At 35.1% G+C, this 14180-nt stretch overlaps 1 protein-coding gene across 1 annotated transcript in view; it reads left to right on the plus strand.

Annotated features, from left to right (window-relative positions):
* The window catches only part of LOC136025463 (uncharacterized), a 190634-nt gene that overhangs the window by 106849 nt on the left and 69605 nt on the right, over nucleotides 1–14180 (plus strand). The window contains exons 17-18 of the mRNA XM_065701494.1: nucleotides 8535–8720; nucleotides 9673–9864. Coding sequence (XP_065557566.1) covers nucleotides 8535–8720; nucleotides 9673–9864 — 378 coding nt within the window. The remainder of the gene's footprint in view (nucleotides 1–8534; nucleotides 8721–9672; nucleotides 9865–14180) is intronic.

A 14180-nucleotide genomic window follows, 5' to 3' on the forward strand; every position in this document is an offset into this window, starting at 1 on the left:
GTTATATTAGATAGCTCAAGACATCTTACATTCAGACTAAATGCCGTAGTCGCTCGGTTATACAGCTAAAATAGCTGCTCAGTTCTACAGCTCAAAACATCTTAAAAACAGACTAAATACCCTAGCTGCTTGGTTATTCAGCTAAACAGCTCGGAATTTGGGTTCCAGATATTGCACTCTACTCAGCATGCTATTATGACCGTGAATCAGTTTGTTCATGATGCCCTTGACAAAGGTGATGATAATTATTGTCTTCCAATCCCTTGGGAAAGTGTTGGTCCTCCATACTTACTCAAGGATACCATGGAGCTGCTCCACCGTGTTCTCGGGGCACAATTTTTATATTTCCGGGGGGAGACTATCTTGACCTAGGGCTTTGCTGGTCTTCTGGGCCTTAATCGCTTTGAGTATTTCCACTCTTATTGGGGCGGCCAGGTTGATACTGTACCAGCTGGATACTCTTTCTTGATATGTTTAGGGCCGCTCATCTTTTTCCTGCGTTCTTCGACTATTGACAGAGTTCTGGTGGTAATCCCATGCTGTCGTTTCAATTTCTTTCGGCCTCGGAGGCGATACTTTTTCCTCATCAATATCTCAGTATCAGTCAATTGGAGTCCCAAAAGGCTCTATTTTGAGTCCTCTTCTAATTCCTATTTGTGTGAACGATATTGGTAACAGCGTCAAAGATGTTGGCCTAAACATATTTCTCAGTTTAGAATCAGCACTGAAGAGGCTTATCTTGTGATTTACGAGAAATAAATATTCTATTAATTGTGCTCAGACAAATTTCATTGTCTTCTCTCGTACTAGGAGATCAGCACCATAAACAATGGCGATTAATATTCGGGGCTTGCCCTTAGAAATTGAAAGTTTTGATAATTTTAAATATCTTGGTTTAACAATGAATTCCAATCTATCATTTAAAAGCCATGCAGCTTGTCTTCGAATTAAAGTGCCAAGAAATAAATGATGATGTAATGATGAAATAATGATGATGATAATGATAGTGAGAAATAATGATGAAAAAATGATGAATCATCTAAAATTATTCTGCTGGTTTTAGCCCTGATATCATTCTTTAGTATATTCGTATATAAATTAGTGTCCTATCATCTTTTTGAGGATTTTTAAAACTCATATTTTTCCCCTTCAGAGGCAGCAAAGATAAAGCTCTGTCTATATTGAAAGATTCACTGCCTTGACCGTTTTCTTACCCTCGTAAATCATCAACGAAAAGCATGTATCAAAATTAAACATCCTTATCTTGATCTTTTTTCTCTCTTTTCCATTTTGTTTCTTATATGATTAATTTAAAAAAACTTTCCACAAGACAAGTTTTTTAAAGAAAAGTAAATATCTCTATTAAGTCAAGAATGAGTCAAATAATCTTCCAAGCCTAAAACTACCACAAATCACTATCAATAAATAAATAAAACTCAAAACGAAAAGAACTTACAATAAATAGCCGAGTCAAACTCAAAACGAACAAAATTAAAATGTTTAGGGCTGATAACCCCTATGCCTTCTCAACACCAGAACATAATTTGCGCTTTATTAAAAAAAAAAAAAAAAAAAAAAAAAAAATGACTGTGGATTGTCAGTTAAATTGACAAATACTGATATTTCTTCGTTTAGGTTTTGATAATTTTTCATTTATGAAAGTATGAAAAGGTGAAAACATTTCAAACGTTTTTTTTTTCAGTAAAGTGCAAATTTCGTTCTGGTCATGAGAAGGTGTATGGGTTATCAGCCCTACTCATGCTACTTTTTGCTCGTTTTGAGTTTGAATGGGCTATTTATTGTAATTTCTATTTGTTTTCAGTTTCATTTATATAATGATAGCGATTTGTGGTAGTTTTACGCTATGAAGATTATTTGACTTTATTTTTGCTAATTCTTGGCTTAACGGAGTTCTTCAAATTTCTCTGAAAAACTGGTCTTTTGGAAAAGGTTTTTCAATTAATTTCTGTTCGCTTTTTACTGACAGTCTTTTTCATGGAAAAAAATTGTATATCTTTTCAGTTTTCTTCTATCTGAATCCATAGTATGGGTTGATATTTGTATGTTGGAGAAACCTTCTCAACAATTTTTAATCCTGACACAAACAGTGTTTTTGGTTTAATTTTATAGCTTCTGAAGTTGACCGGAAAAATAAAACTGAACATCATTCCCCAAAGATCCTATCTATGCCCTTTAATAGCCTGGATATTTTTACACTCTTTTTATTTATTTAAATTGTAAGAACAGAATTAGTAATAGTAGTATCTTCAAAAGTTTCAACTTAATACCCCCATTCGCTCCCGATATATTGCTGAGGTGTCTTATTGGCAACCATTTAATACAATGCCTTTTGATTTATTTTCAAAGCCGCATTTAGTTTTGAAGTATAATGGGCCAGTTGCATAATTGTGTGGGGGGGGGTTGACATGCCTAATATCCCTAAAGACATAGTTGCTGGACCGTTTTACTATGCTGAACGAAATGGCTGTGTCAAAATCTTGACTGGATGCGTTTGGAAAATGAATGGGCTTCAGACGAGGGCTGCCTGCCCTCCAATCTCTTGTTACTCTTAAAATGGCACCAGGCACTCGTGTTATAATTGGAGTGCAAGGGGGGGGGGGACTTCCCTCTTCATACATCTAGTAAAAACATTTTAAGCAAGTAGAAACAAAGTGAAAACATTTTAAATATATTCTGTTTTCAGTAAAGTGCAAATTATTGTCTCGTCTTGAGAAAGCATGGGGGTTGTCAGCCCTACTCGTATTGATTTTTGTTGGTTTGAATTTGACTCGGTTATTTATTGTATGATTGAAATAAACAAAATACGTTTAAAATGTTTTAACTTTTTTACTTAAATAAATTAAAAACTTTTAAAACTTTAAGGAATACACATCAGTATATGTATACTAAACTGAGAATCCGTAGCCATTTTTTTTAACAAAATTCAAATTATGTTCTGGTCCGGAGAAGGAATGGGGGTTGTCAAACACATAATTTCTAGACCTTTCAACTACACTGAACAAAATGGATATCTTGAAATTTTCATTAGATGTGTTTTGGGAATTAATAGGCGTGTGGGGGGGGGGTTGTTGTTGCTCTTTAATCACTTTTGACTAATAAATTGGGCACTAGCCCTTTCTTTTTCTAATCGAATGAACTTTTTTCAAAGTTACGACGACAACAAATAGCCATCTCAAAATTTCTATCAGAGGCACTATGGGAAAATACGAGGTTTGGAGGGGTGAGGTTTAGTTGCCCCCCAATCACTATTGACTATTAAAAAGAGGACTAGCCCTTTCAATTTCCAATCGAATGAGCCCTTTTCGGAGTTTCTACGACAAATGTTTCGATATGAAGTGCCCTGGTCTAAGAAAAAATAAATAAATAATACATTGTGCTCACACCGGTCTTCACCTAGGCAGCTCTATTGCGCTGCTTTTGATAAAACTTGTTCAGCGTCTTTTACCTGGTTATTTTTATTTGCATAATATGTTTTTTTATGATATTATCAGATTTTACATGCTTATTTGACTCGTGGCAGTTCTGTTGTTCGTCAGTCATTGTTAAAACCTGAAAGGTCCTATTTTTCACCACAGCATAGAATTATATATAGTTGGAATAAATTTCTTAGTTTTGTAGATTTGACTAAATCCCAGGTTAATAATAAAAAAGTTCTAAGACTCGTTTAACTAGTGACTATTGATGTAATTTAAATTCTGGGGTGGAGGCTCCTCATTTATTATATTTATTTTTATTTGGTTATTTTGAATTTACTGGGTTTTTGTTTTTTGTTACCATGCGGAGAGTTGAAGAACCATCGTTTCGTTCGGGTATCTCGCTATCTTAAAGTTTTGATCGGATGACATTCAGGAAGAATCGGTGATCGAAGGGGGCTAGTTAATGTGCATTCTTTTTTGTTTTTTAAACTAGAAGTTTAAATTCTCGTTTAGATGAGCTCTTCCTGATAGTCTGGACTATTGGTTCTTTGCGATTATCCCTAGGAAAAAACGGCAACAACTAAACACACATCCGCGGTCTTTGTTTTGACAAAAAATACAAAATTTCACATTTTTGCAAATGAGAGCTTGATTTTCATTAAGATCTCAACTACTAAACCAACTACAGTCATAAAGCAAGCAAAATCAAGAATAACTATTGGTTGTTGGAGCGTTAGATATGTTAAACAAGAAGCTACGCAAGCTCTCCTTGTCCATCTGATGGAGAGGTACAGTATTGACATATTATGCGTTTCTGTGACCAGAATCTACAGTTCTGGCTCTATAGCAGTTACAGCACCCAAAACGTTAGAACAGTTTCACATTTTCTATCTGGAGTGAACGATAACTCGGGACTCCGTGGCGTTGGTTTCATCATGAACCAGAGCACCAGAAACACACTTCTTGAGTGGAATCCTTTAGTTGCCACGGTCTGTCTGATACCCCCATACAAGTCCTTGGAAAATTCGGACTGGGGTATAGATGTGAAAATGGGCAAAGGCTGGTTGATTATTCTTTGATGAATCGTCTTTTAACCAACACCATATTTCAGCACAAGCCATCTACTGACCTGGCATTCTAACGACGGTGTTACTAAGGCCCAAATTGACTTTATTCTCGTCCGCCAACGTTCGAGGAGTTTAGTAATAGACTACCTCAAAATCAGTAGTATAGTAATAGACAAGGCTCAAAATCAGAGTCTGGTCACAAGCTAGTCCTTGCAAAAATTCTTCTTCGACTTGCATCTTGGAGAAAAAATAAACCAAAAGCCCGAATCCAAATTGGTAAGCTGCAAGTTAAAAAAGGTCGGTAAACTCTAAATATGGAACTAACAAACTGTTTTAATGCCCTCAACTTTGATGAAGAGGAAAACTCTGACCCTGAGCAAAGATTGGAAACCTTCAAAACAGTGATGAGAGAAACCACTGAAGAGATTATAGGCCGAACTAAAGTGAAACGACAGCATGATATTACCAGCAGAGCTCTGTCAATTGTCGAAGAACATAGGAAAAAGATGAGCGGGACTAAACATATCACGAAAGAGTTGCGCAGACAGGTCAAGCGCTCTGCTCGTCTCGACCTCCGCGAAATGTGGGAAGAAACAGCTTTGTGCTTAAAAAGCAGGACGTGCTCATAACAACCACAAACTCTACCAGGTTCTTAACGAATCGACCGGTAAGAAAGCTGCTGTTTCTGAAGTTGTCAAAGAGAGAGCAGAAAAAGTCATTAGCTGTCAAAAGGAAAGTTGGGTTAGATGGAAAGATCACTTCCAAACACTACTTAACTAATCTCTGTCATCAATTCCTGGTTGTTTCCCCCTTGAATTGAAAAAGAACCTTACAGTATCGAGCTGGCCGCCCCAATAAGAGCGGAAATACTCAAAGTGATAAAGGCAGTGAAGAACAGCAAAGCCTCGGGTCAATATGGTCGCCCTCCGGAAATACACAAATTGTGCCCCGAGATCACGGCGGAGAAGCTCCATTGTATCCTTGAGGAAGTATGGAGGGCTAATACTTTCCCGTAGGATTGGAAGGCATCAGTTATTCTCTCCCTTTTTACTAATTTGCCCCTGTTTATGATTTTTATGGACTTCGTTTCCGCCTTCGGTTCGATCACTCGCCAAAAACTTTGGAAAATTCTTGTAAATGATGGAATGCCCCTGAAATTTGTCGAACTGCTGAAATCATGCTACAAAGATTTTGGGAACCGAGTTTGAGTTTGCGGAGAGGAGACTGAAAATTTTCTGGTTTAGTTGGAGTAAAACAAGTCTGCGTCCTGTCTCCGAATCTGTTTAACTACTGTAGTATTGATTGAGTGCTTGAAAATACACTACCTTCTCATCCAGGTGTTCAGATTGGACAGAAATTTTCACTTGGAGACCTTGAATACGCTAATGATGTTGCATTCCTCTCCGATCGAATTGGCTTAGAATTCGGTCCAGGGAAGAAACAATTATGGCAATAACTCACACTGATCGTATTTCGTTAACTGTAAATCAAGTGAGTTGGATGAGGTCAACAGCTTCACATACCTTGGCTCTCAGCTTTGTACTGATGGATCTTCTGACGCCGATATTCAACAGCGATTGCAGAAAGCATAGATGGTCTTTGCTTCCCTTAGGAAACCGTTGTGGAACCGGCGAAAAATTTGTGTAAGAACTAAAGTTTGAGTCTATCCAGGCTTGGTTCGAACAATCCTTCTTTATAGGTGCGAAACTTGGTCAGTAAAGCGACTATCTGAAAATGCACTGACGGTATTTGATCGCACCTATCTGCCTAGCATCTTCACGTTAAATCTGAATGATCACATATAAACGTTGATATAAGACCCATCTGTAGTATCAAGAGATGCGTTGCCATCACGATCAGGGAGCATCGGCTGAATTGGTTGGGCCATGTCTTATGGAGACCAACAGAGTACTTGCCTCGCCGAATCCTTCCAGCTGAGCAACTTAGCTCATGGAAGGAACGCCAAGGAGGACAGCGGAAAAGTTAGTGGAACTTGGTTAAATCAGACCTTGAACCTATTGTAGGGCTCAAAACTTTGGTCACAGATGGACAACTGAATGGTTTCCATTTGCAAAGCAGCTAGCAGAAGACTGCACTCCATGGTTCAAACAGGTCTCGAAGATCCCTGATACCGGGGATGGTGGAAATGCCTGGTTCCCGCCACAAGTACAGGTAAAGTAAGAATGAGCAGGCCTATGAGTATCTTTAGTGATACTGCGAGTAATGCTTAACGCTTAAGCATGGAAACCCTTCTGAATATATGATGATGTTGACATTTTTCCTTAACTCTTCGCTGTATTTTTTAATTCTTTTTTTGTTGAAATCTCTGTTTCGCCATTGAAACTACTTGTTGTTTCAATTTCTCATATTGTAGAGTTGGTTATCCATGGTAAAAATATTATCCGTGAAGCTGATGCGTCTCCGTTTTTATTCTCCTAAATAATTTTGGAACCCCTCTTACAATTTTTTTTTTAATTTATACTTCCTTTTTCAGCTCTTATCTTAAATGTACATGTGCTGTTAGGTAACCTGATATCTCCCGGGGGAGAGTCAGGTATAAAAGAACATGTTCAAAAAAGGCCTGCGAATAATATTCAAAGCAAGAATCTTATCTAGTTGTAAAATAGAAGCTAGGTAAGAAATGCTTGAATGCAGGAATGGTGTGTTGCGCCACAGTTTTTCAAAAAGCAAAATAACAAGCCCTCCCCGGAAATCATTTTCCCCCTAAAGCCACTCAACCAAAAATATACCTAACTTGCGCTTTATCTCAACCTGCTTTGACTTAGTCCCCCGTTGGCTTCTTTACTTCCAGATATGAACAATATCTGTTCTGCATTCCGGCAGAAATGAAAAAAAAATCCTGATAGTTTTTCACCATGACATAGGGACAGTCGTCGCCAATTATTGATCCCTATTTGCTTGTTTTCCTTTCTTTCTACATTTTCACCAATCATTTGAATTCTTTTTTCTTTTAAATAAAGGAATTTACTTATTTTGAAGTTCTTGACATGTTTTTTGTGGAATAGATTTTTTTTTAATTTAGTAAAATCTTTATTCTAAATAATGACTAATTACTTCTTTCAATTTAAGTTTATTGCTTTAAGTATATTGTTCTAAACTCTATTTTTTTTCGAAGAAAAAGGGGAATTCGCTCCTCTTGGCTTGTGATAGAGATTTACTCATATATTTGTTATCTTTTGTTACATGCAATCAGATCCTCATTAAAGAGTTTTGATCGTCTTTTGAAATCAAGATTGTAACTTTCTTACTTGAAAAGTTGATTTTCTTGCCGTGTGTCGACTGTCCAGTTGCCACTACCAACAACAGAACATAGGGTAAGTTTTTATTTCATTACCAATGGCAAACATATTCAATTCAAGGAGGTACATCTGATTCCTCTGCCGGATTTGAAGATCCATCAACCATTCCTCTGCCGGATGTGAAAATGCAGAAAGTGTAATAAACGCTCTACTTAAACTGGAAACAGAGATTGCTTGTAAAACTACGGGGCACTGCTATCAGACTAGTGGGAAAATTATCTTTAGATCTCCAAGCTTTTTAAGATTATTATTCTAAGAAAAATTTTGATGATTCTGCCTATGAAACGTCTCTCACCTTTACCACTTTTAGATTTTAAGGTTACTTCAATTCGAAATTAATACCTACTTGCTAGCCAACTTCACATGACCTTTTCACTCGAAAACAGAATCTTGATTCAAAGAAGCAATGACTTTTCGAAATGGCTTCAGATAGTTTTTTCTGTGGCTTAAATTTCACTTCAACCCTCCACACTGTAGGTTTCTTTAAAAAAAGAGAAAAAATCTTCTGCGTTTTTTTTACTATGAATAAACAGCTTCTTGTATTTCTAATATTGTATGTAACAGAGATAACTACAATCGAATAGAGTTGTTCTGTGTAATGTTGTTCCTGGAAGTAAGAATATTGTTTAATAACCATAAAATATGGTAAAATTATTTCCCAACTTTTTCTGTTTCAATTTTTTTATTAATTTAGTTTTTTTTTTTTTCAGATTCAGAAGACATAGTTCCGTTGTGCGATAAAAATATGGAAGCTCAGGATAAAACTGGTAGGATGCTTCCAAACGGATTTCAAACGAATTTGGTAGGGTTTAGCCTGGACTCTATGGTTGATTATAATATCAAACAAAGTGATGCTTTTTCTGAGATTTCCAAAACAGATATTCTGCGCTTTGATGGTAAGGTGTTGCCTCTCTTTTCGTGTTTATATCAATGAATGAATGAATAGAAATAATAAAAATATATAAGTAGAATGCATATAAAGTAGAATCAATGTAAACAGAGGGACAGAGGTTTAAACTTTTGTATCTAAAATTTTGGAAGTTTAACTTCGTATCGGAAAACTGTCCTACATCAGCGCGATATTTAAAGAACTTCAGTTAGAGTAGAGTTCCAATTATAGGCAGCGCAAACTGGAAACTGGCACACCCAATGAGAAGATAATCATTTTGAGATAATCATTTCATTTAGAACAGGAGACAGATCCAATAGTATGCTTCAAGGAAGATACGACCTTAAACCCCCTGGGCCGAGGGTTGTAAATAATGCAAATTGCTACAACTTAGTTTTTAAATGCCAAAGGGGGCACCTTTCAGGGATCTTCGAGGGATAATGATTTTTAAGGATCTTGTTCTCTTTTTGAAAAGGATCAAACATTGTTTTGGAAAGAGGGTGCTTAGGGTGCCCAAATAGTGGCAAAAAACTTTTGGTTCATGATTAGTTTTATTGCTAGAATATTTTCCTAGTTTTTCAACAGCATATTCAGGAAATGTAACATGTACTTGTATAGTAGATTTGAATTTTAGCTGGGAGTTGGAGGGTGGGTTATTGGACTCAAATTAAGAGACAATTTTTGGACTCATTTCTTCAAAATACTATATTTGCAGAGTCTCGAGCGTGGTTGGGATATGGAATTAAGAGTATCAAGTACTGTTGGAGAAAGGAAGGGGGTGGCTGGGGCAAAGGATGTTTAAAATATATTTGTAGGAAGAGATTAAACAATTTTTGTCCTATATGAATAAAATTAAGTTCTTGAACATGAAGTTTCTTTGGGAGCTATTTTAATGAAATCTGCATCTGATGATTAATACGTTTTATAAGAATATTTATATCTGTCGCACTTTGTTTAAGACTTGGAAGACAGCGTTCCGTCATCAAATGAAGATTCTATAAGTGTGGATGCCAACGATTCTTTTTTGTCAAATGGACCTCGACAATATAAGACAGATCTTGGGCCGGACTTTGAAACTGAATCGGACAATGCTGTCCAGAAGCCTAAGGCTTACCTTGATCAATCAATATCGGTAACACTAATTGATGAAGGTAAGAATATGCATTTTCATGCTTTTATATACAAATGAGCTATTCGAAAACACACACACAAAGACAAATATATATATATATATATATATATATATATATATATATATATATATATATATATATATATATATATATATATATATATATGAGCAAATTTTTTTTTTCTACTGATCCATGCTCTTTTCAATGTAAAAAAAAGTCAGGATAGGGTTTCATTACCCGTCCTAACAGGTTCCTGTATATCATATACGATAAAAAGCTGAATCCGACAACCTTCCATGCAGGAAGGCCAAATTTGCACTTATATCAGGGACATCAAACTTACGAATTATCTTACCATTACTATACCAAGGGGGAACTCAAAGTAAAAATTTACAATCTATATATATAAAAATAAGTTGTCTGTGTGTGGATCTGTGGATGGATCAGGTGAAGTCATGTTTGTTCGCATATGACGTCTGAATTATTTCACACTAATACAAAAGAAGAAAAAAACTAAAAAAGGTAAAAACTACAAAAAAAACTAAAAAGAAAAAAAAACTAAAAAAGCTAAAAAACTAAAAAAAACTAAAAAAAGGTAAAAATCTAATAACTAAAAAAAACTGAAAAAAATAAAAAAACGCAAAAACTACAAAAAAAATAAAAACTAATAAAAAAACTAAAAAAGCTAAAAAACTAAAAAAACTAAAAAAAACTAAAAAAAAGGTAAAAAACTAAAAAAAACTAAAAACTAAAAAAGAAAAAAACTAAAAAAAAGGAAAAAACTGAAAAATAAAAGAGAAAAAGAAAACTAAAAAAATATGAAAAAATATATATAAAAATAAGTTGTTTGTGGGTTATGTCTGTCTGTCTGTCTGTCGAGTGACGTCGTGTTTGTCCGCATATGACGTCTGAATTATTTCACACTAAAGAAGAAAAAAAACTAAAAAAGGTAAAAACTACAAAAAAAACTAAAAAGAAAAAAAACTAAAAAAGCTAAAAAACTAAAAAAAACTAAAAAAAGGTAAAAAACTAAAAACTAAAAAAAACTGAAAAAACTAAAAAAAGGCAAAAACTAAAAAAAAACTAAAAACTAATAAAAAAACTAAAAAAGCTAAAAAACTAAAAAAACTAAAAAAAAGGTAAAAAACAAAAAAAAACTAAAAACTAAAAAAGAAAAAACTAAAAAAAAGGAAAAAACTGAAAAATAAGAGAAAAAGAAAACTAAAAAAATATTAATAAATATAAAAAATATAAATATATATATAAATATAAATATATAAATATATATAAATTAGCAATCAACAAAGCACCGAGACACAAATGACGACCGGGACACAGGGAGTATAAATGACGACCAGGACATAAGTAAAAAAAAAACTAAAAAAACTAAAAAAATGGTAAAAACTACAAAAAAACTAAAAACTAATAAAAAAACTAAAAAATCTAAAAATCTAAATAAACTAAAAAAGAAAAAAAAGAAAAAAGGAAAAAAATAAAGGAGAAAAACAAAACTAAAAAACGAATGTATATACAGACCGGGACACCGGGATACAAATGACGACCGGGACACAGGGAATATAAATGACGACCGGGACACAGGGACACAACTACAATGGGGACGCCGGGGGGCACAGGGGGATATAAATGACGACCGGGACACCGGGACACAAGGAATATAAATGACGCCCGGGACACTCAAAGAGAAATCACAGACTGGAACACCGGGACACAAATGACGACCGGGACACAGGGAATATAAATGACGACCGGGACACAGGGACATAACTACAAAGGGGACGCCGGGGTGCACAGGGGGATATATAAATGACGATGGCGACTCAGGGAATGGTCGATTAGCAATCACCATCAACAAAGCAATCATTAGAATCATGAGGTATAGATCTGAATACGGATTGTTTTCCCATGGACCATTATATGTTGCATGTTCAAGAGTCGGTAAACCTGACAATCTATTTATATGCACAGACAATGGGACAGCAAAGAATGTTGTATATTCGCAAGTTTTACGTAGTTAAAAACATATATATATATATATATATATATATATATATATATATATATATATATATATATATATATATATATATATATATATATATATATATATATATATATATCTATATTCACAGGTGGGACATAGGGACACAACTACAATGGCGCGTAACTAATATGGCGCGTAACGACTTACGCGCGCGGGGGGGCTTGGGGGTTGCGCGAAGCGCCCCCACCAACTAGGTGTTGGGGTGGCGCGAAGCGCCACCCCAACAGCTAGTATCTGAAATAAAAAGTCTGAATCTGATTAGCATCATTTTTCTTTGGAATGGGATAAAGACCAGAAAGATAAAGGACAGAATGATCACAGAATGTAGCATATAGCCTACCCAGTGTACGTTTATTATACTTCCCTCGATTAGCAAATATCTTACAATAGCCCATTTGAATTTTCTTTTGAACATCACGAACAGTGCACTCCTGTTGGCAAAAAATTGAATTAGTAACAGTAATACCCAACCACCGAAAGGCGGGAACAAAGGGTATAGAAAAACCCCGACAAACTAAGGGAGCATTAGAGGAAGTCGGACCATTAAAAACTAGAAATTCACATTTCTCAACATTAAGAGAAAGACCAATTTTAGAAAATAGACGTGAAACTTTTGAGACCATAAACGAGAGACCTTGCTTATTTTTACACAAAAATAGAATATCATCCGCATAAGCAAGATAAGAAACATCTGAGAGTCCAATAAAATAATTTGATCTAATTTGATCTAAAATACCAGAAATACACATTTTGAATATACTAGGTGATAAAACCCCTCTCTGTTTGACACCACGACATCAACAGACAAACGGAGATCCAGATTTATTAATTCGGAGGAAAGAATTCTCATACCAAAAACGAAGAAGAAAAATGACTGAAAGATTTACGCCATTATTAAAAAGGGAAAAAAAAGCTTAACTTTGAACTACATTGTCAAAAGCTTTAGAAAGGTCCAAAGTACATATATAAAGTGACGACCCCTCAGCCAGGCTATTCTTAAGGGCGGAAGAAAGAACACGGTGTGCATGTTGACAACCAATACCAGATTGGAACCCGAATTGATTCGATCCGAAATTTATATTTTCATTTAAAAGAGGAATTAAGATATATTCAAGGATTTCACTCAAGTTACACGTAGTGGTTATAGGGCGATAAGATGAACATTGAGAAGGGAGTTTTCCCCGCTTTAGAATTGAGGGGACAGTTCCACAAAGAAAACTATCCGGAACCAGTGAAGATGTTAAACACATTTGGAACAACAACTGCAAATGAAATAAAAGAACAACACACTTTGGATTTACATTATTTACACTAATACTATCAATATCAATGGATGAAGATATCAGTTGCTTAGTTCCATTTTCAACAGCAGTTATTGATACTGGAATAATATGGCCTTGATGAAGCGAAGGCGGAAGAATTTTAGAAGGTAACCGAGAATAATGTGACTGCACGAAGAAATTAATTTTGGAAAAAATTTCCGAATAGTAAACATACCAAGTTGAACTAGAAATCGAGTCACTATTAGAAAAATCACTTTTATCCAGCTTCTTAGAATTGATCAATGTAGGTTAATCCTTTTTGGAGGCTGTAAATTCCATACCCTTATAATGAATGGATTTAAGGTACTTTTTATAATCATTCTTTGTTTTCTGCTTTAAATCCGCAACAGACCCCGTTGTAGGTCTACCACAATCAACCCAAATTCGAAGCCAAATTTTTGCCTTATTTTTATAATTCTTTAATTCAGGATCGGCATGCCATATAGATTTCCGTGTTTTTATAGGAATACGCTCTTCGGGAACCGCAATTTTGTCAGCTTCGTTCATACATCTAAGTATGTCATCATAATATCTATCAAGATCACGCTTACTACTCTTTACTTGCAATTGGAGTAGATGGTAAGGCACACGAATACAACTAAGCAATGTAGATAAAGACAGTATATATAAAGCAATATCGGCTCTTTTCCAATTACTACGTTTAAACCATTTAGAATTCCCAATAGGGGCAACAGTGCAAAGGTTACATTTCAGTTTAGCAGTAAATGAAAGCGATAGATGGTCAATGTCATCAGTCTCAATATCAACATGAATAATCGAGCATTCTAGCTGTGACGAACTGATTTATGATCAATATTAGAAACACTACCAAATTGATGGATGTAGGAGTATGATAAATCTTTCTTCAGAAGTCACCAAGAACTATAAAATCAAGTTTATTTTCCTTGACACGATTCATCACGGACTTTAAAGACTTGCATGTAATAGCA

This window comes from Artemia franciscana, chromosome 3 (genome assembly GCF_032884065.1).
Source record: "Artemia franciscana chromosome 3, ASM3288406v1, whole genome shotgun sequence".
In the NCBI taxonomy this organism is placed as follows: domain Eukaryota; kingdom Metazoa; phylum Arthropoda; class Branchiopoda; order Anostraca; family Artemiidae; genus Artemia; species Artemia franciscana.